At 38.3% G+C, this 24,782-nt stretch overlaps 1 protein-coding gene and 1 long non-coding RNA gene across 5 annotated transcripts in view; one reads left to right on the top strand and one right to left on the bottom strand.

Annotated features, from left to right (window-relative positions):
* Positions 1-542: 542 nt before the first annotated feature.
* Positions 543-4,443, top strand: LOC104099083 (subtilisin-like protease SBT5.6). The gene is made up of 8 exons (XM_009605984.4): positions 543-850; positions 1,109-1,285; positions 1,775-1,886; positions 1,975-2,539; positions 2,813-2,910; positions 2,998-3,337; positions 3,462-3,675; positions 3,765-4,443. Exons 1-8 carry the CDS (start codon positions 577-579, stop codon positions 4,283-4,285), a joined length of 2,301 nt encoding a protein of 766 aa, XP_009604279.1. The 5' UTR covers positions 543-576; the 3' UTR covers positions 4,286-4,443.
* The window catches only part of LOC117277432 (uncharacterized), a 59,590-nt gene continuing 37,704 nt past the window's right edge, over positions 2,897-24,782 (bottom strand). For 2 of the 4 annotated variants that reach the window (XR_011413916.1, XR_011413915.1), the window contains 2 exons: positions 16,499-16,575; positions 2,897-16,418 (listed from right to left, as the gene is read on the bottom strand). This is a non-coding gene — a long non-coding RNA (uncharacterized lncRNA). Of the gene's footprint in view, positions 16,419-16,498; positions 16,576-16,889; positions 17,090-24,782 lie in introns of those variants that run through there. The other 2 variants (XR_004507722.2, XR_011413917.1) reach the window with 2 other exon arrangements.

Here is a 24,782-nt window from a genome sequence, read left to right as displayed (position 1 = left end):
ACTAACAATCTATAATTGGAAGTTTTCTCTTAAGAATGTACAAAGAAGAAACAAAAAGTTGACTTAGCTTTTCCTCGTTTCCTACTTGACACTATTTTCCCCTACATACTAAAATTGGATCAATAAATTACTCCATCCCTTTCAACTTAGATTATATAGTTTGACTTGGTAAATAATATTTGTGTGGCTATAAAAGTTTCTCATTGAGGGTAAAGTGAGTAGAATAAAAAATTTAAAGTTAAATTATTTTTAAATATAGAAATGTATAATTCTTTTTGGAACGGACTAATAAAGAAAGTGTCTAAATTAAAACGAATGGAGTATTACTATTTCATCTAAAATTCTAATGCTACTAGACGCGTATGAGATTAAAATTCCTTAATTAATTTAAAGCTAGCTTTGACAGGAAATGGTCATAATATTTGACCATAGACTCTTTCCTATCTAGACGTATAGATACAGACTTGTAAGATCAAGAATAATTTACTAATCACATGTTGCATTTATTGTACATATATATGGACTATAAAAACCCTTAAGTAACCAGACAAAGCAAATCCAAACAAGCCATCCAAAATGAAGAATCATAAGTTTGTAGTTTTCTTTTTGCTCTTCCTCATGATATTCTTTATTTCATCTACTGCAGAAACAAAGGTTTATGTAGTGTACCTTGGCGAACACAGTGGAGAGAAGACTTTGAAAGAAATAGAAGATCACCACTGCTCGTTTCTTCATTCTGTCAAGGGTACTTCCAAAGAAGATGCTAAAGCATCACTTGTTCACAGCTACAAGAACGTCATCAATGGCTTCTCTGCTTTGTTAACGCCACAAGAAGCCGATATGATATCAGGTTCACATGAACTTATCCAGAGCTAACACATTAAATATATTAGTATTTTTGTTTTTTAGGCTAACACATTATCAGGACCTCTTGAGCGCTCTGATACCATAATAAATTGTATGACCACATGGCCTAAATAAATTGTATGAGCTGAACATACTTTTAATTATTATTACTTAATATTGTTAAGCCTCAAAACTGCGAGACTGCCCTCGTGTAGGTTACTCGTGTTGTTTCTGATCAATATAAGTTTTTTTTTTTTTACAGGGATGGAAGGGGTAATATCAGTATTTCACAGTGATCCTCATGAAATAAAGCCTCATACTACAAGATCTTGGGACTTTGTGAGCTTGTTGGAAGGAACTTCACTGACAAATTCTGGTCAAGATTTGTTGCAAAATGCTAGCTATGGGAAGGATATCATTGTTGGGGTTATGGACAGTGGTAAGAGGTTTTCCCTATTTATTTTTAGTTTTTTCTAATTTGAATATAATAGTACTCTTAATTATTTTGACTTGGCACGTATAAATGATTGGACGATTGGGTCAAGAATATCACTGTCGTCTAACCTTTTCTTCTTCTTCTTCTTCTAGTGTGTGTACATGTTAATGTATCACTTTAAAATCAAGGCCCTTTTTTTCTTTAATTTCCCCTTATTTTCTTCTCTCGGTTGTTGAACATACTTCTATTATTAATATTAACAAAAACGTAAATAAGCCTTAAGGCAACCTCCATTATCTACCTTGAAATGTTGGTTATTCCAAAATAATTTTATTCTTGAGAATCAGAAGGCAAAGTCCTTAAGATTACCTATGGCAAAAGATCAGGTTTACGCACTTTTTTCAGACATAATGCTCTTCGTTTCTGAACAAATTGACCACTACTTGTTATACCTCAAAATTATCTTATGTTTACTCGTTCATATTTATTAAGGGGTGTGGCCAGAATCTCCAAGTTTCAATGATGAAGGAATGGAACCAGTTCCAAAGTCATGGAAAGGAATTTGCCAAGAAGGTGTTGCCTTCAACTCCTCCCATTGCAACAGGTTGACTAGTCTTCCCAATCAGTCAAAATATTACATCATTAATTAACTTATATACACTAAAACTTCTTTTATTTTTTTCTTTCAAAAGGAAATTAATTGGAGCACGATATTATTTAAAAAGTTACGAGGCAAATTTTGGTCCTCTTAATGAGACAAGGGACTTTCGTTCACCAAGAGACGTAGATGGTCATGGTACTCACACAGCAGCAACAGTAGGTGGTCGAAGAGTTGCCAATGCGTCAGCAATTGGTGGTTTTGCAAAGGGTACAGCAACAGGAGGTGCCCAAAATGTTCGTCTTGCCATTTATAAAGTATGTTGGCCGTTTCCAGATCAGAGCTTAGCTGAGGGAAATGCATGCCTTGCCGATGACATTATTGCTGCTTTTGATGATGCTATAGCTGATGGGGTTCATTTACTTAGTGTTTCCCTTGGGTCTCAACCTAGAACTACATATTACACACAAGATGGTATTGCAATTGGATCTTTACATGCTCTGAAGAGGAATATTGTAGTAGCCTGTAGTGCAGGAAATGATGGTCCAACACCTTCAACTGTTGGAAATGTAGCTCCATGGATTATCACAGTTGGTGCAAGTAGTATAGATCGAGTTTTTTCGTCTCCAATTATGCTCGGAAATGGAATGATCGTCGAGGTAAGGAACGACTCAGATTCATTTGTGAATTATCACAAGTTTAAGCTCTATGCACTAATAGTATATAAAATGTTTAGACAATTAGATATCTTATAAGTTAATTACACTCTCTTATAATCATTAAATAGTATCTTTACGCTGCCAATGTATATAATATAACCCTTATTAAGATTAACATCAAGTAGTTAAATCCAATTCTACAAGTAAATTTGCCTCCTTTTTTGGCTTTATAAGTTTATTAACTTTCTGGGATTTTTTATTTATAAATTACAGGGGCAAACAGTAACTCCAATAAGGAGGAATAGGTTGCATCCTTTGGTTTATGCAGGAGATGTAGAAATTAGAGGAACTACGGCAAGCAATACAACAGGGTAACTTTCATTTTACTTTTTAATTCTTTTATTTCTTAATCAGTAGATAATGAAACTAATATCTCACTGCTCTTATGGAATATACAGAGGATGTTTTCCTGGTACACTTTCAAGAAATCTTGTAAGAGGAAAAGTTGTCCTCTGCAGGGGCAGTAGTATGCAGGCATCAATGGAGGTGAAAAGAGCTGGAGGTGTTGCAGCTATTTTAGGAACTCCATTTAACGAGATACAAGTCACCCCTTTTTTGGATTCCACAACAGTTGCTTTTTCATATGGCCTACATACAATCCGAACATATATACAGACTGAAAAAAATCCAATGGCAACACTTCTCCCAGGGCAAACATTGATTGGTACCAAGCCAGCACCAGTCATGGCGCCTTTCACTTCCAAAGGACCAAATATAGTCGATCCTAACATTCTCAAGGTAATATATATCAGCACCAAAAAATGAGTATTTTAGCAAACAACCTGCCTTATTTTCCAGACTACTAGTAACTTTTTAAAGGCAAGTAAACTCTTTCTGAAGAATACTTTTACATTAATTGCAGCCGGATATAACTGCTCCTGGATTAAACATACTAGCCGCATGGAGTGAAGCATCCTCCCCCTTGAAATTGCCAGAGGATCGTCGAGTTGTTAAGTATAACATGCAGTCTGGGACATCCATGTCTTGCCCACATGTTTCAGCTGTAATTGCACTCTTAAAATCCATTCATCCAGATTGGAGCAGTGCTGCAATCAGATCAGCTCTAATGACAACATGTAATGCTTTACTCAGCTTCTCGTAAAGAATTGTCCTTGTTATTTTTTTCTAAAGAATTTCTCAGACATTTGTTTTCCTCATACTGCAGCAACAATCAATAATGTGGTTGGTAGACCAATAACAAATGCCACTGGTGATGATGCAAACCCCTTTGAATACGGAGCAGGCCATTTCCGACCATCAAGAGCAGTAGATCCTGGACTCATTTATGATGCAACGTATGAGGATTATCTCCTCTATCTTTGTAGTCAAAACATAAGCCTAGATTCCTCGTTCAATTGTCCTGAGGAAGTACCAGAAGCAAGTAACCTTAACTATCCATCACTTGCAATAGCTAACATCAAAGGATCCAGGACCGTCAGAAGAGTTGTTACAAATGTTGGAAAAGACAGTTCTACTTACATTTTAGCTATGAGATCACCTCCTGGATATGTTGTTGACATCATTCCGAAAACTTTACGCTTCAGCAAGTTGGGAGAGAAACTTAGCTTCAATATAACAGTTAGAGCACAAAGTGTTGAAAGGAGAAATGAGTTTGCCTTTGGTTGGTACACATGGAGTGACGGAGTCCATGTGGTTCAAAGTCCCATTGCAGCATCATCCGCATAAATAAATCATCCGATTGTGAATAAGTGCCCAACATATTTTGTGTTATTAAATAGAGATAATATGAAATTTTGCATTATAAATGTAATTGCATTTCATTCTCATGCAAAGATTTGTACCATGTGAAATAAAGAAGTAATCATATATCATGTTGCTCCATACATCTTGAACTTATAATTGGTTTAAGTATTTAAACAGTATTTTATCCAGCATTGTCCCCGTATAGAGTGTAGCAGAAGGGGACACTCTTAAAAAGTGGTTGCTACCCAAAAAAGTGGGATAATTATAACACAACAACAATTACGCCTCAATCCCAAGTTCGATAATGATAATAATCACCCCACACACACACAAAAAGAAACACTAGAGCAACAACACTGAAGGGAGAGGGGCATAATGAATGGTTCTAAAAACTTTCCCTTGGAAAAAGATATCGCTAGCCTTGATGCTAATACTAAATCAGGATCACAGGGTCCTTGATATTAATAGAATTTCCACCCTCTTCTTCATGAATCAAATCAAGGATCTAATCATCAAGCCAGCAATTTTTTATAACAAAAAAAAAGCTTCTTAATTCTGAGTAGCTAACTGTTCACTCGTGTAACAATAGGTATCATGTAGAGGGAGTTTAAGTCTCTAAATAGAGGAAACATTGATGACAAAATAGACAAAAATGGTTAGTTGTTAAAGTGAACATGATGGTTTAAGTGACTCTTATACTCCACTTCAAGAAATCTAATTACACCCTGTATATCTTTGCAGATGGAAAAAAGATGAAGCACAAGAAATCACAAACTTCTAGCTTACTCTATCACGTGCTAAATAGCCAAAAATAATTCATCCAATACAAGAAAATGGAAAAATAAGACCTGCTCACATGAGGAAATGGCTGGAAATGTGCCATCGACAATACTACGAAGAGAGGTATATGATTTTGTATCTTTATACGGTCAAAACCGAGTTTGCCTTTCGTGTGACTAATCGAGATTGGGGCATGTTGGACCGAGGTTCGTCATTGTAATATCGAGCTATGATGTGAAGTCGGGCTGCTGAGTTCGAGCCCTAGAAACCGACCAAGGTCGGGATCATCCAAGATCGATATCGAGCCCAGATAGAGGTCGAGCAAATAGAGACCGATCGAGACCGAAATCAGCCGAGATCGAGCCCAGATAAAGGCCGAGAGAATAGAGGCCGATCACGATCGAGAGCAGCCGAGTTCGGGCTCGAGCCAAGGGACAAAAGAGCCGTTATAATCGCATTTGGGGAGAGAATCTTGGGTGAAAATCAAGGAAAAACCAAATAATTAATCTATCATGAGATCCCCGCTATGTATTTTTAATTATATCCAAAGTATGATTCCTCAACTATATTAAGAGTAGGTTATCATTGATTCTGGGGGTTCAATTGATTCATTCACAGATTCATTCATACATTCATACACTCTCATATTCAAAAATTATTGCGATTTACATAACATCTAGCTAATATTATCCTTTTTTGGACTTTTGATATTGATTCATCTTGTTCATTTATAAATCATTCTCTACTCAATTTGGGTTTGTATCCATTCCTTTTTACAGTCAATATTCGATATATTTCTACTTATTTTTCCGATTTGTACTAATTTATACCACTTATAAATTTAACTCTATCCGTTTTTCCGGTAAACAGTTTGGCACCCACCGTGGAGCTAAGAATAACAGTGGTTATTTGGTACGAATCTTTGCAAAACACACCATTTTACACTTGCTCTTGAAAGTGTCTTTGATTTCAGGTTAAAAACGAGGAACTCTCAATTAATGGCCCTGCCTATCGACAATAAAACTTGCCTTCAAGATGAGAACAACAACCTGGCGACCGGGGATGAAAGAAAACTCGTCGATCCCATTGGAGCTCGGGCCGTAGATCTAATTGACGTTAACTCACATGTGGCCATCGAGGCGAACCAACGTTCCGACCCTGAAAATAACATGCATGGTGGAACTCAATCTACAGTTTGAAATACCCAAAATGTTGGAGAAGACGGAACAACCTACGTATGATTTTTGAAATGTTGCAAGCTCAACACGTAGCAATAACTCAGTTGCAAAGCCAAACCCAAGCACCGAGCAGGGCCGAGCCCGGTCCACCCCAAGAGGTCACCCACGAAACGGGACCAACTGTAGTTAGATCAAATGAATAAGAATCAGGGACTAATCCCGAAATTATTAAGATGTTCGAGGAACTGACAAAACCTATTGAGTCGGGAGAAAAGAGGATTGAAGCAAACGACAAAAAAGTAGAAACCTATAACTCCAAGGTTGACCAGATCCCGGGGGCACCACCGGTATTGAAGGGCTTGGATTCCAAAACATTCGTACAAAAGCCTTTCCCCCTAAGCGCGGCTCCCAAACCGATCCCCAAGAAGTTCCGCATGCCAGAAATTCCTAAGTATAATGGGACGACGAACCCCAACGAGCATGTCACCTCTTACACATGCGTCATTAAGGGGAACAATTTAGAAGACGATGAGATCGAATATTTATTATTGAAGAAGTTCGGGGAAACCTGTCAAATGGGGCAATAATATGGTATCATAATTTACCGCCTAACTCTATCGATTCTTTTGCTATGCTTGCAGATTCTTTCGTAAAAGCACACGCCGGAGCCATAAAGGTCGAGACCAGGAAGTTGGACCTTTTCAAGGTAAGGCAAAAGGATAACGAGATGCTAAGAGAGTTCATATCTCGTTTCCAAATGGAACGAATGGATCTATCACCGGTCACGGACGATTGAGCTGTTCAAGCTTTCACTCAAGGACTAAACGAACGAAGCTCGATGGTTTCACGACAGTTGAAGCAGAACTTGATCGAGTACCCGGTTGTTACCTGGGCCGATGTACACAATCGATATCAATCAAAGATTAGAGTCGAAGACGACCAGTTGGGTTCTAGGTCCGATATTAAAAGGGACATCGACCGAGAACCAAGGTCGAACAAGGACCGATATCGGCCGTATAATGGAGATCGCAGGGGTAGTGAACATGTACGCAACCCCGTACGAGGCGAAAGAAGAAGTGATCGAGGCCAGGGGTCTCGGAGGGTGATGAACAAGAATGGGTTCGACATGCATGCCAGACCTAAGGAAGCACCACGATTATCAGAATATAACCTCAACATCGATACATCCGCCATCGTTTCGGCTATCGGTCGCATCAGAAATACTAAATGACCTCGACCTCTGCAATCCGATCCAGCCCAGAGAAATCCCAATCAAATGTGCAATTATCATGGCACCCATGTCCACAGAACCGAAGACTACAGGCAGTTGAGAGAGGAGGTAGCCCGGTTATTCAATGAAGGGCACCTTCGAGAATGTTTAAGTGACCGGGCCAAAAACCATTTCAAAAATAGATATTTCAATAGACAAAACGAACAAGAAGAGCCATAACACATCATCCACATGATCATCGGAGGGATCGATCTCCCCTAGGGGCCGGTGCTTAAACGCACTAAGATGACTATTGTAATAGAGAAGCGATCTCGAACTTAGGATTACACACCTAAAGGAAGCCTGTCCTTTAGTGACGAAGACGTGGAAGGAATCATGCAACCCCATAACGATGCACTGGTAATATCTATACTTATGAATAAAACTCAAGTTAAATATGTGTTAATTGATCCAGGTAGTTCGGCCAACATCATTCGATCAAGGGTCGTAGAGCAACTCGGTCTACAGGCACAGGTCGTGCTCGCAACCCTGGTACTGAACTAATTTAATATGGCATGTAAAACTACTAAGGGCGAGATAATCTTGCCAGTAAACGTGGCCAGGATCATCTAAGAAACAAAGTTCCACGTGATCGAGGGCGATATGAGATATAACGCCCTATTCGGGAGGCCATGGATCCACAACATGAAAGCAGTGCCCTCGACCATTCACCAGGTTCTGAAATTCCCAACATCGGAGGGAATCAAAACGGTTTACGGGGAGCAACCGGCCGCAAAAAAAAATGTTTGTCGTCGATGAAGTGATTCTGATATCTTCACTATCATCGACAAAGGGATCAAATTCGAAGGAGGAACGAGATACCAAATAACAATCACAAACGTTAGCCTACCCAACTAGAGAATCAAAAGACTGACAAAGATGATGATTATGGGGTCCCTCGATCCTTCGTGGTCCTCGATGATTCCGACGCTACCCAATCAACGATCGAAGAACTGGAGTAAATCACACTAATCGAACATTTGCCCGAGCAAAAGATATACTTGGGCACGGGGTTATATCCCGAGCTCAGGAAAATGCTTATTCAATTTCTTATAGCTAACATGAACCATTTCGCTTGGTCCCATCTTGACTTGACATGGATCCCACTGGAAATAACCACTCAGAGACTAAGCTTGGATCTGAAATTCCATCCGGTAAAGCAAAAAATAAGGCCCTAGTCTGAGGTCAAACATGCCTTCATCAAGGACGATGTAACCAAACTTCTTAAAATAGGTTCCATTCGAGAAGTAAAATACCCTGAATGGCTAGCAAATGTGGTGGTAGTCCCTAAGAAGGGAAATAAACTTAAAATGTGTGTATATTATAAAGACCTAAATAAAGCATTCCCTAAGGATTCTTTTCCTTTGCCTAATATCGATCGTATGATCGATGCCACGGCCGACCACGAGACTCTCAGTTTTCTCGATGCCTACTCCGGGTACAACCCGTTACAGATGAACCCAGAGGATCAGGAAAAGACCTCGTTTATCACTAAGTACGGTACCTACTGTTATAACGTAATGCCATTCGGTCTAAAAAATGATGGTGCAACTTATCAACGCCTAGTAAACCGAATGTTCGAAAAACAAATAGGAAAATCAATGAAAGTTTATATTGATGATATGTTAGTTAAGTCCCTGCGAGTAGAGGACCATTTAAAGCATTTGCAGGAAACTTTCGACATACTGAGGGAGTACAATATGAAGCTCTTTTCGGGGTTGGCTCGAGCAAGTTTCTTAGTTTCATAGTATCCAATCGAGGAATCGAGATCAACCCTGATAAAATCAAAGCTATTGAGGACATTATGATAGTAGATAATGTAAAGGCCGTGTAGAGGCTAACGGGCCAGATAGCCGCCCTAGGACGATTTATTTCGAGATCCTCAGATAGGAGCCACCGATATTTCTCACTACTTCAGGAGAAAAGCAACTTTGCATGGACTCCGGAATGCCAGCAGACTTTGGAGGAACTGGAGCGGTATTTATCGAGCCCGCCTCTACTTTATACCCCGAAAGTGGACGAACAGCTTTACTTGTACTTAGCTATCTCAGAGATAGCGGTAAGTGGAGTTCTGGTTCGAGAAGAACGAGGTACACAATTCCCTATTTATTATATTAGCCGGACCTTAGGCGAGGCCGAAACTAGGTATCCACACTTAGAAAAATTAGCGCTTGCTTTAATAAGCGCCTCTAGGAAACTAAAACCATATTTCCAATGTCATCTGATAAATGTTGTAACAACTTATCCTCTTCGAAGTATTTTGACAAACTCGAGCTTTCGGGTCGATTGGCCAAATGGGCCATAGAAATCGGCGGGTACGATATTGAGTATCGACCCTGAACCGCTATCAAATCTCAAATATTGGCGGACTTTACGCCGGCCTTCGTACCCGAGATTGAAAAAGAACTACTGATAAAATCGGGTACCTATCCGAGAGTCTGGACCCTCTTTACGGACGGTGCCTAGAAAGCAAAGGGGTCAGGACTAGGCATTGTACTAAAATCGCCCACAGGTAATGTAGTTAGAAAATCTATCAAAACTACAAAATTGACTAATAATGAGGCCGAGTATGAGGCCATGATTGCAGGTCTCGAGCTAGCTAGACGATTGGGAGCGGAGGTCGTAGAGGCTAAGTGTGATTCCCTCCTCGTGGTAAACCAAGTTAACGGGATTTTTGAAGTCCGAGAAGATCGAATGTTGAGGTACTTGGATAAATTACAAGTGACTCTACATCGATTTAAGGAATGGACTTTGCAACATGTACCCCAAGAACAGAACAACGAGGCCGACGCCCTTGCAAACTTAGGTTCATCGGTCGAAGATGACGAACTCAACTCGGGAACTGTCGTACAACTCATAAGATCGGTGATCGAAGAAGGTCACACCGAGATAAACTCCACGAGTCTAACCTGGGATTGAAGAAACAAATATATAAAGTACTTCAAGAACGGGAAGCTTCCATCTGATCCAAAGGAATCGAGAGCTCTGCGCATAAAGGCAGCATGGTTCACCATGTCCTAAGACGGAATGCTGTTTAGAAGGACGTTCGATGGACCATTGGCAATATGTTTGGGACCGGGAGATACCGATTACATCCTACGGGAAATTCACGAAGGCACTTGTGGAAACCATTCCGGTGCCGATTCGTTGGTCCACAAAGTAATCAGAGCAGGGTATTATTGGACCGATATGGGCAAGGATGCAAGGGAATTCGCTCGAAAATGCGACAAATGCCAAAGACGTGCGCCCATGATTCATTAACCCGGGGAGCTACTCCACTCGGTCCTATATCCATGGCCTTTCGTAAAATGGGGAATGGACATCGTCGGCCCTACCCCATGGGCCCCAGGTAAAGCTCAGTTTATTTTTTTTTTATGACTGATTATTTCTCTAAATGGGTTGAAGCATAGGCTTTCAAGAAAGTCAGAGAAAAAAAAGTGATAGACTTTATTTGGGACCACATCATATGTCGATTCGGGATGCCATCCGAGATTGTATGTGATAATGGAAAACAATTCATCGGCAGCAAAGTAACTAAATTTCTCGAGGATCACAAGATCAAAAGGATCCTACCAATACCGTATCATCCCAGCGGGAACAGACAAGCTGAATCGACCAACAAAACCATCATCCAAAATCTTAAGAAGAGATTGACCGATGCCAAAGGAAAATGGAGAGAAATACTACCCGAGGTCCTATGGGCATACCGCACAACATCGAAATTCAGTACCAGAGCAACGCCATTCTCGTTGGTTTATGGCACCGAAGCTCTGATCTCGGTTGAGGTCAGAGAACCTAGTATCAAGTTTTGATATGCAACAAATGAGTTGAATAACGAGACCATGAATATGAGCCTAGAATTGTTGGACGAAAGACGTAAAACCGCTCTCGTCCGATTGGCCGCCCAAAAACAGCATATTGAAAGGTACTATAATCGAAGAACCAATCTTCGACATTTTAAAATCGGGGACTTGGTGCTAAGGAAAGTCACCCTCAACACCCGAAATCCGAATGAAGGAAAATTGGATCCGAACTGGGAATGACCGTATCAGTTTATCTAAATCGTCAGAAAAGGATCCTACAAGCTCGGTGTGATAAACGACAAACAACTACCGAGCAATTGGAATGTATCGCACCTAAAATGATACTACTGCTAAGGTACGACCCTCCCATGTTTATTTGTATATCGAAATTAACCCTTGCAGGTGTTCGACCAAAAACAGGGATGGATTCTTCAACTCGAAGCCTTTAGGTCTGAAAGCACGCGTTACACTCTTTTTCCCTTAGACCGGTTTTGTCCCAAATGGGTTTTCGGCGAGGTTTTTAATGATGCAACCATTGATCGTGCTAACTTAGAACAATTCAACAGTATCCGAGGCCTCTTTACAATCAACCTCGAATATTGGGGGTCATTGCCCTCGAATATATCAAGTTCGATGCAAGGAAATTACAACAGGGTCTCGATAGGAAAGATTTGTAAGGGGAAAACGGTCAAACGAACTATGCCCGCGTAGTTTGCTCGAGCCCTGGCACAAAACATGAACGCATGTATAACGACTTATAAAGAGAAATTTCTTCTTTACCGATATCTTATATCTCAGAAAGATTCTTCTACTTCATGTTCTAAATCTAATATGTAAACAGGCTTAAGGGCCGACCATGACCGGAGTTTGAATGATTACACCATAAATCGGGGACTGCCATCCGAAAAATCAACGAGATCAAACTCTACAAAGCCTAAGGGCTATGTTTCTTCGAGTTCGAGCAAACCCTCACTCAACTACAAAGCCTAAGGGCTACCTTAATTCGAGTTCGAGAAATCATCCTCACTCGACTACAAAGCCTAAGGGATACATTGCTTCGAGTTCGAGAAATCATTCTCACTCGACCATAAAGCCTAAGGGATGTGTTTTACTTCGAGTTCGAGCAAACACTCACTCGACCATAAAGCCTAAGGGCTGTTTTTTACTTCGAGTTTGAGCAAACACTCACTCGACCATAAAGCCTAAGGGATACGTTGCTTCGAGTTCGAGCAAACCCTCACTCAACTACAAAGCCAAAGGGCTATCTTAATTCGAGTTCGATAAATCACCCTCACTTGACTACAAAGCCTAAGGGCTACCTTAATTAGAGTTCGAGCAAACACTCACTCGATCATAAAGCCTAAGGGCTGTTATTTACTTCGAGTTCGAGCAAACACTACTCGACCATAGAGCCTAACGGCTGTCTTTTACTTCGAGTTTGAGCACACACTCCTCGACCATAAAGCCTAATGGTTGGTTTTTACTTCGAGTTCGAGCAAACACTCACCCGACCATAAAGCCTAAGGGTTGTTACTTTACTTCGAGTTCGAGCAAACACTCACTCAATCATAAAGCCTAAGGACTGTTTTTACTTCGAGTTTGAGCAAACACTCACTCGACCATAAAGCCTAAGGGCTATTTTTCACTGCAAGTTCGAGAAAACACCAACTCGACCATAAAGCTTAAGGGATGTTACTTTACTTCGAGTTCGAGCAAACACCCACTCGATCATAAAGCCTAAGGGCTATTTTTTACTTCGAGTTCGAGCAAACACTCACTCGATCAAAAGGCCTAAGGTCGACATCCGCAGATTCTTCGACGGTCTCTTTGCCCCAAGGTAAAACATCCTCGGTCTCCCTCGGTTGGGTCAAAGTTCCCTCCTCGACCTCATCAAGCCTGGTCGGAGCAGTATCAACTCCCACCGATACCGAAATATTCTGAGTATCGGTGCTAGCCCGTGCACGGGTAAACTTTCTTCATCACGTGATGTGGGTCTCATCACCTCGCTCGAGCTCTTTTTCGGAGTCTCCAAGTCATCGGACCGGTGACATCTTCTACCCCGATAAAATAACCATGGAAAGGATCCTCCCTTCCATGGGTTCCTTCCCCGTGACAAGTCTCCACAGCTTGAGCATCACGTATCATCGATTGGGAAAAGAAGGGAAAAAGGGGTAATCCCCGATCTCTATCGCCCCGAGTAGGTCTTTTTTAGCCCCGCCTCCGTCTTGGGGAGCCTCAAGCTCAGTTTGCACACCGATATCCACAGCTTCTTCGACGGTCTCTTTGCCCCGAGGTAAAACATCCTTGGTCTCCCTCGATTGGGTCAAAGTCCCCTCCTCGACCTCATCAAGCCAGGTCGGAGCAGTATTAACTCCCATCAATACCGAAATATTCTGAGTATCGGTGCTAGCCCGTGCACGGGTCAACAGCCCGCAATCACTTTCTTCTTCTTCTTCTTCTTCTTCTTCTTCTTCTTCTTCTTCTTCTTCTTCTTCTTCATCCCTTAGACTCAGGACCGACTCCATAGTTAAAGGGATTATGTTCACCTTGGGTTTATGAGCCACTCTCTTTTTGGGTTTTTGACCCTCGGAGTCCGAGGCCCTTTTTCTCTTAATCACCTTCTCCGGTTTTGAGATAGGCGGTAAAACTTCTTCATCACCTGATGGGGGTCTCATAACCGCATCTTTTCCGAGACCTACAAAGAAAGAAAAGTAAGTAAAACTTATGCCTGAAAAAGGACTTGAATAGATCGGTGAGCCAAGAGGAAGGCTTACCATGAGTACGAGCCTCCCACCAGCCCTTTGACAAATCATACCATGCGTGCTCGGCGTATGTAGACGTCGAAACCAGGCTCTTGACCTAGTTCTCGAGATGGGGAACCGCAACCGGCATCCAAGCAATGGTTGTGTCAAGCAAAACACTAATAAGAAAAGATGAAGAAGTAAAAACAATAAAAACTAAAAACGGAATCACACTTATGGTTCATATTCCATTTCTCGGGAAATGGCATACTCTCAGCCGGGATTAGGTCCGAGGTCTTCACTCGAACAAACCGTCTCATCCAACCCTGATCTTTGTCTTCATCTATGCTCGATCTGAATGCCTTAGTGGCCCTGCGTTGAAGCTTTATCAGCCCACGACGAAGGCTATATAATCTCACGAGGTGGTCGAGGGTGAAGGGAAGTCCGCCGATTTTGCTCACAAAGTATCGAAGCAGTTTTACAGTCCTCCATAAAGAAGGATGTATTTGGCCGAGGGTCACTTGGTATTTCTTGCAGAAGTCGATGATAACCGGATCGAAGGGACCCAGCGTGAAAGGATAAGTGTAAACACTCAAGTACCCTTCCACGTGGGTAGTGATCGCTTCCTCCGGTGCCGGTATCACAACCTCTTTGTTTTCCCAACCACAATCTTTCTTCACCAAATCAAGAAGGCTTTTAGGTATCGAGCATATATATCTCAACACCGGCTCACATCGACCAACAACCGATGAGGATTTCTCGACCTTAAAGTGAGAATCGATAACACATCCCCCGGGAACGAGTTCTTTAAGGCGTAGCTCCATCACCGGCTTCTCACCGACCGACCGAGATGAGGAAGCAACCTCTTTCTGAGGAACGATTTTAGATATCTTGGCCATCTAAATTTTCAAGAACAAAGAAGATGGAAAATTGAAATAGTTTGGTGTTTGGTGAAGAACAAGCAAAGAAATTTTTAAACCTGGAAATATAGAACTTTGGAGAAGGCGAAGGACTGTGAAGGTTGGAATGAGAAGAGTTGAAGATAAACGTTTAAAATAATGAAGAAGGGGGCTATTTATAGATTTCACAATGACGGTTCAAAATTGGCAGTGGCCGACCATCGACTGACGCGCATTTAAAGCCTTGGTAACTCAACTGACGGGGCATTTGTCACATACGTCACAATCGGACTCGACGCAGACGGGAGTGTGTATCTAGTCAGAGGTTGAAAAATCATATCGTTTCTTGCCACATTCATTCCGAGAAACTAGGGGATTATCAATATACAGTCAAAACCGAGTTTGCTCTTCGTGTGACTAATCGAGATTGGGGAATAATGGACCAACTTTCGTCATTGTAATATCGAGCGATGATATGAAGTCGGGCTGCTGAGTTCGAGCCCTAGAAACCGACCAAGGTCAGGATCAACCAAGATCGATATTGAGCCCAGATAGAGGTCGAGCAAATAGAGACCGATCGAGACCGAAATCAATCGAGACTAAGACCGAGATCGAGCCCAGATAGAGGTCGAGCGAATAGAGACCGATCACGATCGAGAGTGGCCGAGTTCAGGCTCGAGCCAAGGGACAAATGAGTCGATATAATCGCATTTGGGGAGAGAATCTCAGCGGAAATCAAGGAAAGACCAATTAATTAATCTATCATGGAATCCTCACTATGTATTTTTAATTATATCCAAAATATATTTCCTTCACTATATTAAGAGTAGGTTATCATTGATTCTGGGAGCTCAATTGATTCATTCACAGATTCATTCATACATTCATACACTCTCATATTCAGAAATTATTGCGATTTACATAACATCTAGCTAATATTATCCTTTTTGGGGCTTTTGATATTGATTCATTTTGTTCATTTATAAATCATTTTCTACTCAATTTTGGGTTTGTATTCATTCCTTTTTACAGTCAATATTCGATATATTTCTACTTATTTTTTCGATTTGTACTAATTTATACCACGTATCCTTAGAATCACGTATAAATTTAACTCTATCCGTTTTTCGGATAAACAATATCTATGTAGCAATTTATGACAGTTTGACCTTGTAGATTATAAAAATATCATTAGAAACTTTCTTTACCAAAGTTATATGCAAAGTTCCTTTGCAGTTGACAGTAACAGTTGACAACGTACCTTTGGGTTTACGGTGAAGGTATTTCCTTTAGGTTATTCCAACCTTGAGGTAGCTGATCTTATCTGTTTCTCTGTTGCCAAAACCAGCATAGAAGGGATAGGATTCCTATCAGAAGGGAAGAATGCTGTTACATCCTGCAATTTCAAAGTTTTTTTTCTGAATGGTAACATACATCCTGCAATCTAAAGTTGACAGGTTATTTAACTGCATTTGTTACCATAGCTAGATGCATAAGATAAATTTCTCAAAAATTAGTAATTACATCTTCTGCACAGCCGGTAATTTAGATGCTATGCTCCTTGCCCTCAAGAATTTGCTACATTATTATTCTCAGAGAGCCTGTGAAAAACAGTGAGAAAAATGAAACAAAATGAGGGGGGGCTTGCAGTTTATCTATTTCATTGAACAAATCTTGATGTTTCCGCACAGCCATATTTTAAGAGCGGCATACCGAACAACCCAACTTCTCATCCACCTTTTTTTTTTTTTAAAGAAATCACGGGTGATAACATAAGCTGCACCCCTTAAAATTAGGTAAATTACATTTAAAACAGTATGTATCTCCACATCTGTTGAACAGAGTTATAGAAGTAAACACATACTCTGATAGATTACAAGATGCTCAAAGCTGTTAGTAAATAGAAGTTGCTTACAACTAAGATAAGATTGGGCATGTTGCCATCGCGTGCAATGACTTGGAGCCTAGCAACGGCATCTTCATTGCCCACGATATCTACTACCTTGTTCTGCCGGTACTTCTCTACCCATGGGATATCTGGACCAGTTGATGTCAATGAAGAAGATGATGCCATTCCACAAGAATTCAATTGACGGCTCTGCAACTTGAAAAAACCTTCCCCGCTACTTCTTCAAGCCGGAGGGAAATAGCTACTGTATTTTTTTTATTTTTTTTTACGGTTTAGGCTGATTCCAACCTGTATATTATAATCCAAAAAGGAAATACATGAAGACGGGTACATAAAACCTTACCTCTCCTTCTACAACAAGTTAGGTATTCTTAACCGTAAAGTTAGCAAAATATTACATGATGTAAGGTCATTCCCATATTGATCACCAAATGAATAAGTTGATCCTAGTGTTGGATTGACTAGGAATAAACAGTGAAGCTTCCAAAAAATGAGGGAACACAACTCCCTATTACCGATGTGTAAAAACATAGCTTCAGGGAAGTTCCATTCTTGTGCTTTTTCCTAATTCTGAAATTAGAAATTTGATTTTTATCCATTTTGGAGTATCCTCTAGCCTTCTTAGGGAGGTCTTTCCATTCATCAAACAAGACAGTAGTACCATCTAATAAGTTGCTCCCAGTTTTTGCTAGAACATCCGTCACAGCGTTTGCTTCTCTAAAGCATTTTGAAATGATGGATTTGTAGACCCTGTTTAATCTCCTCCACCCATTGAGCAAATTCCCATGGAATAACATTCCAGTTAGCAAATTTACAACAAGCAATGAGTCCATTTCCAAAATAATGTTACTGTGAGCTTGTTGATTGCACCAATTAACTGCAAATAAGGCTGCTTGCACCTCAGCTTGATTGTTAGTACAGAAATAGAGTTTTTTTTAGCAAAAGCCATAATCAAATCTCCATTTCTATCCCTCATCCACCTTAAACAGCAGTAAGAACAATTAAATGGTATCCAAATCTCAGTGTATCGAATACCCAATTTGTACATTTTGAGCATTTGGAAATCTGCCGTGTTAAACAGTGTGTTTTCGTGCATCAAAATTCAAATACCCATCTATTCTCTCTAACTCAGATTGTATAATCATTACGAACAATAACTCCCCTAAGCTAGCTAAAAACGAAAGATAGAACTCAACATAGAAGTAAGTGATAGAAACCAGGTATAAACAACGGAAGCAAATAGTCAGGATCACTTGCATGTAATATAGACAACACATAATCACATATTTTAATCGAACATAAAATCGATACTTATCTCTTGATGCGTGACGACGATCGCGAAAAGACCTTCAGGCATGAGCAAAAACCATTCACGAGATCATCATCCAGTTCCACAGTCTTCTGTTGTGTGACCCGAATAATATTCGGAATTAGCGAAACTCATGTGGGCGAGTTTCTCCTAGGAAAATCCTAAAGGAAAAACATAATCTCCTTATGGAATAAGACCTCTTCATATAGCCACATGTTTTAGGGTTTAAAATGTTTTTCTAAACCTATTTGGTCTTCCTTTTCCACCAAGAAATAGAATTTCATTTAATTTTTAATTATTCGGGCACAACAGAGACCACAATATTTAATTAACGAGACTTCCTATTATGCACTTAATTCGAAACATCCGAATTAATACTACCATAATAAATTACGAATTATTCCACTAAAAATTCGTAATTGTACTCCCCAGTTCAATTTCGAAATTCTTCCATTAAATCTTATTTAACTCCACATGTTAAGATTCAGATACTAATCAAATAAATTAAATTACTGACAATTTAATTCATTGATTATTTCCTTTAGACTTTCGCTTAACTTATTTCATGTGACAAAACAAAATTCACGTGCAGCGTTTACACATGAAAACTTATAAGCTTTCATAATGGTGTATCATCAATATCTAGACCGAGACATGGATTCCTTCAACTAACTATTACTTCGTCAATGTATATCATCATTGTCTAATTTACCAGGTATATTGACCCACAAACGAATCTCGCCTTTTAATAAATCAAAACAATAATAATATACACGGCTAATAATAATTATATCAAGATTAAGAGTATAAGTACATTTAATGGTTAGAGAATTTATTTTATTAAGTCAGTATAAAATACTTATCTCTACTTGATCCGTTCAATACATACAAAATATACTAGCACAAGAAGTTGGAATTAAACTATTCCCATAATCAAGATATATAATATTTAATCTTGTGCTACAATCATTCCTGATGGTTTGTCCAATTCCATCATTAGATTGTGAACATGATCTTTATCCTCATAAGAACCGATGATTTAATCTTCCGTGTATAAGCTAAACTCTATATACTAAATCATCTACTATATAAGTAAAGGACACAAACAAATATATGATCTATTTAAAACTTTATTAAAATCGAATAAATAATTTTTCTATAATAAATACTATATCCAAACCAAAATCCATGGTTAATAGTATATATCCCAATAATCTCCCACTTAGACTTTTAACTATGAGAATTATTAGAATATACTATATCTAAATGCATGGTTAACAGTATATACCCTAACAATCTCCCACTTAGACTCATAACCATGGATCTATAACTTTCACAGCTTTCCTTTTGCACGACTATTAAATGTCTCTGCCAATAAGCTTTTGGTAAAAGGAACTTGCCAAGTTATTTTTAAATGCAATCTTTGTCTAGTAGTGCTTTGTCGTAACTAACTTATTTGGTATTAAGCTCTCCACATATCTTGTTATGAAACTCTCCCAAGAGTACATACCAAACTATGATTTTCCTTACTATTCTCCCACTATGACGAAGTACTACTAATATTATCTTCATTACCTTACGGTATTGAAATATTAATGACTTCTTCTTGTAGTGTTCTCTGCTCAACATCACTCCCACTACTTGGAGGAAGTAAATTTCTTTTTGTCTATTAACGTTTCTCCCACCACTTAAATACAATGAAACGTCAATTCCGACATATAGAGCTGTATATTCTTGAACGATTGAATTTTCACATGATTCATTTGTTATTTCTTTGCTTAATTCCTGTAAAACTAGTTTACTTCTAGGAATATAGTTTATTAAATAATCCTATTATAGAGAACTTATATTTGTGCTAACAATTACCTTCTTTTCTTTAGGAAATAAAATAAACCTCCTTTCGTTTTCTTGAATATCCAATAAACGCGCAAACATTCATCCTTGATTTTATCTTACAATATATATATTGGACAATTCCATATCCGAACTTGCCGCAGACCGGACTTACGTTATGCCCACAGTTCTATGGGGTCCAAGATACTGACTTATAAAGAACTAAAGTCAGAATGTAATTGTAGTTTCTAATGCATATCCCTAACGAAAAAAGAAATAAATCAGATTAACTCACCATTAATCTAAACATCTCCATAAGAGTCATATTTCTTCTTTCTACTACACCACTCTATTATGGAGTATCTGGTGTAGACAATTGAGATATAATCTTCTATTTTGATGAGTAACTAATAAACTTTGTAGAGAAGTGCTAGCCACATACGATTTAGATCGTAGTAATTTAATATATTTTCATGGTGCTTCTCCATATCAAGCCTTAAAATCTGGAGTTATTCAAAGCATCAGACTTACAGTGCATCAAATAAATATATTCATAGTCTGAGTAATCATTTATGAACGTCATAAAAATACTCAAAACCACCTCTTGCCTATATATTCATTAGACAACACAATAAAAAATAGATTAGTTCTAACTTATCACCAGCTCTCTTTCCTTTGGAGCAGAAATATCTTTTAGTCATATTTCCTTCTAAACAAGATCCACAAGTCGGTAGTGCCTCTACTTTCAATGAACCTTAAGGTTCATCATTGGCCAACTGAAATCCTATCCAGATAATTATGATTTAGACGTAATTGCACAGATAAGTTTCACTCAATTTTTGAAGAACATTTTCTCTTATAAGGTAGACTAATATTGTTCAGTTCAGGTGAGACATTAACAATAACAAGGTCATGCATCAATGTGCCACAAGAGATAAAATGTTTATCAAGATCAATAACACAAGAGATATTCGAAAATAAACTAAATATCCATCTCTTATTTTGATCAAATACCGAAAATTAAATTTCTTATAGCAAATGGTACGTATATGGCATCCTTTAAATCAATGTCTTATCACAACCAAAGAATGTTTTTGACAAGTGATACGACAAACTACATGAAGTCATTGTGGAGTTAAAATATACAATATTAAATAGATCATAATAAGTCAACTAACACTGAATAAAAAAATTTAGACTGCATTCAATATATATACATACATGCATCTCGAATAGCAAATTTTGATAGGAAAAGAGTCATTCATGCAAAGTATATCATATAATGCAAGAATTATACAATTAAAAAAAACAAAACCAACTCAGATGGAGAGCAAATTGTTATTTTTAGTAAATTGTATATAACCATTTAATATGAAAATTTCAAACGCACTACACACATATATTCATGTACCTTGAATAGAAAATTTTGATAGGAAAAGAAATACTCATGCAACATATACATGTAATGCTAGATTATTCACTCCAATAAATTAAAACATACCCAACTCAGATGGAGAGTATATCGTTAATTTAAGTCGAGTGAACATCATTATTAATAGCTCTAGTTCCATTGATCCAACATGTATACTCAGATGGAGAGTAAGTACATGATATCAATAACTAGTATTTCACCTAGTGAGCTTGCAATAAATTTATCCGATATGGAGGAAGACCTAAAGTCGACACGTAAATTTATACTCACTTGAAATTAATAGTGGGAGACCATAGAAACATATTCCTATCACCACTTAATCATGGTTGCATTATAATTACAAAATTGATTCAACATGTAAATTCAGATGGAGAGTCAATACAGGTTATCGATGTCTAGTAATTATACTCTGTGAGTTCTTTATCCAATATGGAGGAAGACCTAAAGTCAACGCTTAAATTTATTATCTCACTATAAATAGATAGTGGTTGACCATAGAGGTTAATTCCTATCACTATTTAATCACAACCAAGAAGTTTTCTCTGAGGATTAAGTTCCAAAATTCACAAAATGGCCGTTTAAACATTTTTAGGAATTTAAAATATGACATACATTCCAACTATATATCAATTCATGTTAAATAAATAAGTGTCATGATGTTCCAGATTTAACAAAAATAAGACTGACATAAAAGGAATGACTTTTCATAATCAAATCATATTTTTAATCCCGCAGACACCCAAAAAACTTCCATCTAAACGATTTCAACCTACCGAAATACGACGTAATTCACTACAATGCAGTGAGTATTTCTAATCAAGTCATTTTCGATGGACCAACCAAATTTCAGGCCAATTGGAGATCTTGAAATTAATGATGACCAAAACAAGACCAAATTCAGATAAATTGCTCCAGGCGAATTTCGAGATTAAATCAATGTGGCAATGTCACGCCCTAAAACTCGGGGAGCGTGACCGGCGCTCAACCGAGTGAACCCGGCCGAGCAAGCCTGTTATATTTCTTTCTACCCAAACACATCCATGAATAAAGAGAACACATATTTTCATTAATCAAACAATAAAGTGATCGGTTCTGCAATACCAATTCTTACCATTTGTTACTTCATTTTAAAGTATCAAATTTCACACACATTTTCATGGTCTAAAGTGGAACAAGTAATTCAAACACAACATAACTAGTTTGACTTCTCTGACACTAATATACAACCCACACTATGTCTACGGAGCCTCTAATAGATACAAAAGAGTATTATGATAATGCCGGCAACAAGGCCCCCGGCTATACCTCAAACACAATACACAAGTAACAAAAGATACATGACCCCGAAGTGAAGTGGGGCTCACCAAGTCTTCTGGGAAGAGAGTGTACCGCTACCATTGATGAGTGTCGCCTGCTATGGAACCACCTGCATCCATTAAAAGATTCAGCGCTCCCGGCAAAAGGGACGTGAGTACATATAAAATAGTACTCGTATGAAAGGCAGACAGAACAACATTTAAAAATACAGTAACTCAAATAAGAGGCATTTAAATACATCAAAAGACTACAAAACATCGCATAGGTTCAAATATCAAGCCTTATTATACTTGCATCATTCTAAATTTTTTTAGGGTCAACCGAGCCATATGATCTATACGTGAAACACATAATATAATGTAATTGAAACAACATGTACAAATGAGGACAACGAAAGTAGCACCTATTGTCTGTATTAATAATGTGTCTCATTAGACCGTCCTTAGTGTTTATTCATACCGTACACCTATACATCTCATACACAATGAACCTATGCGTTTCATAGACCATCCACAAGATTTCATAACACAATATACTTATGCGTTTCATAGACTGTCCACAAGATTTCATAATACAATATAACTATACATTTCATAGACCGTCCACAGGATTTCATAATACAATATACCTATACGTTTCATAGACCGTCCACACGATTTCATAACACAATATACCTATGCGTTTCATAGATCGTCCACAGGATTTCATAACACAATATACCTATGTGTTTCATAGACCGTCCACAGGATTTTATAACACAATATACCTAGGCATTTCATAGACCGTCCACATGATTTCATAACATAATATACCTATGCGTTTCATAGACCTTCCACAGGATTTCATAATACAATATACCTATGCGTTTCATAGACCGTCCACAGGATTTCATAACACAATATACCTAAGCATTTCATAGATCGTCCACAGGAATTCATAACACAATATACCTATCCGTTTAATAGACCGTCCATAGGGTTCATTCATTATTCCCGTTTTGGCAAACGACCACAATTTATGTTCATACTATCGCTTACTTGTACTAGCCACGGGTGATCATAGGACCTTAATGACATTATTATATAAAGGAGCTAAAACTCATCTCATAATGTTCACACATTCTTTCATTTCATTGGCACTATTGGCCACATATGTAATTCTCATTCTGGGTACGATGGCCACATATAGTGTTCCATACTCACCCTTTTCACTTTCAAACATCATCATCATCATCAACAATAACAAGGCATTATAAATCAATTTTTTAGTATACATGTGAGCAATTAAGAGTCTTAGGCACATAGAGGTCTTTCACAAAATTTGGCATAATATCCTTTGTTTGAACTTGACTTAAAGTCGCAATATTATTAACGCACAACCCATACTTTGAACGTAATCTCAAATGATAACATAATATGATAAATGCATTTTGGGATACCTATTGAACATATATATTTTCACACAAGCTTATTCAGAATAGCCACTTTCATAATGAACAATTCGGGACTTACATAGATTATATGGATACCATGGGATTCAATTTTAGGAGAACGATTTAGCCAACATACCTCAATTGAGCTTTCTTAAACTCTAAAATATTTTGGAATTTTAATCAACTTCAATCTATAATAACAACATTTAATGGGACCAATATTAGTAACAAATTCCATAATTTGGGTCATTTAGGTATTTTATCAAACACCTAGTAGGCATGAATCTCTACATCTCTTAGCCATAGAACTAATTCATCCAACTATTATCACTTATCAACAGTTTATCCCACCATCATTCTTAAACAATTTATATCCAACATCAAATACATGGCCATCCATCCACAACCAACCAACAAAATTCTATCAAATAATCACCTTTCAATCTCTACAAAAGTTATGTATTTAAATTGGGAACTTATTGATTCTAATCACCATACCATGAGTTCCTATACTTAATTCATACTCATATTTCCATAATATATCCATACATGTAAGTCTAAGGGTGTAGGATTACC

The sequence above is a fragment of the Nicotiana tomentosiformis genome, chromosome 2, assembly GCF_000390325.3.
Source record: "Nicotiana tomentosiformis chromosome 2, ASM39032v3, whole genome shotgun sequence".
NCBI classification, from domain to species: domain Eukaryota; kingdom Viridiplantae; phylum Streptophyta; class Magnoliopsida; order Solanales; family Solanaceae; genus Nicotiana; species Nicotiana tomentosiformis.
This window is presented reverse-complemented; position numbering and strand designations above follow the sequence as displayed.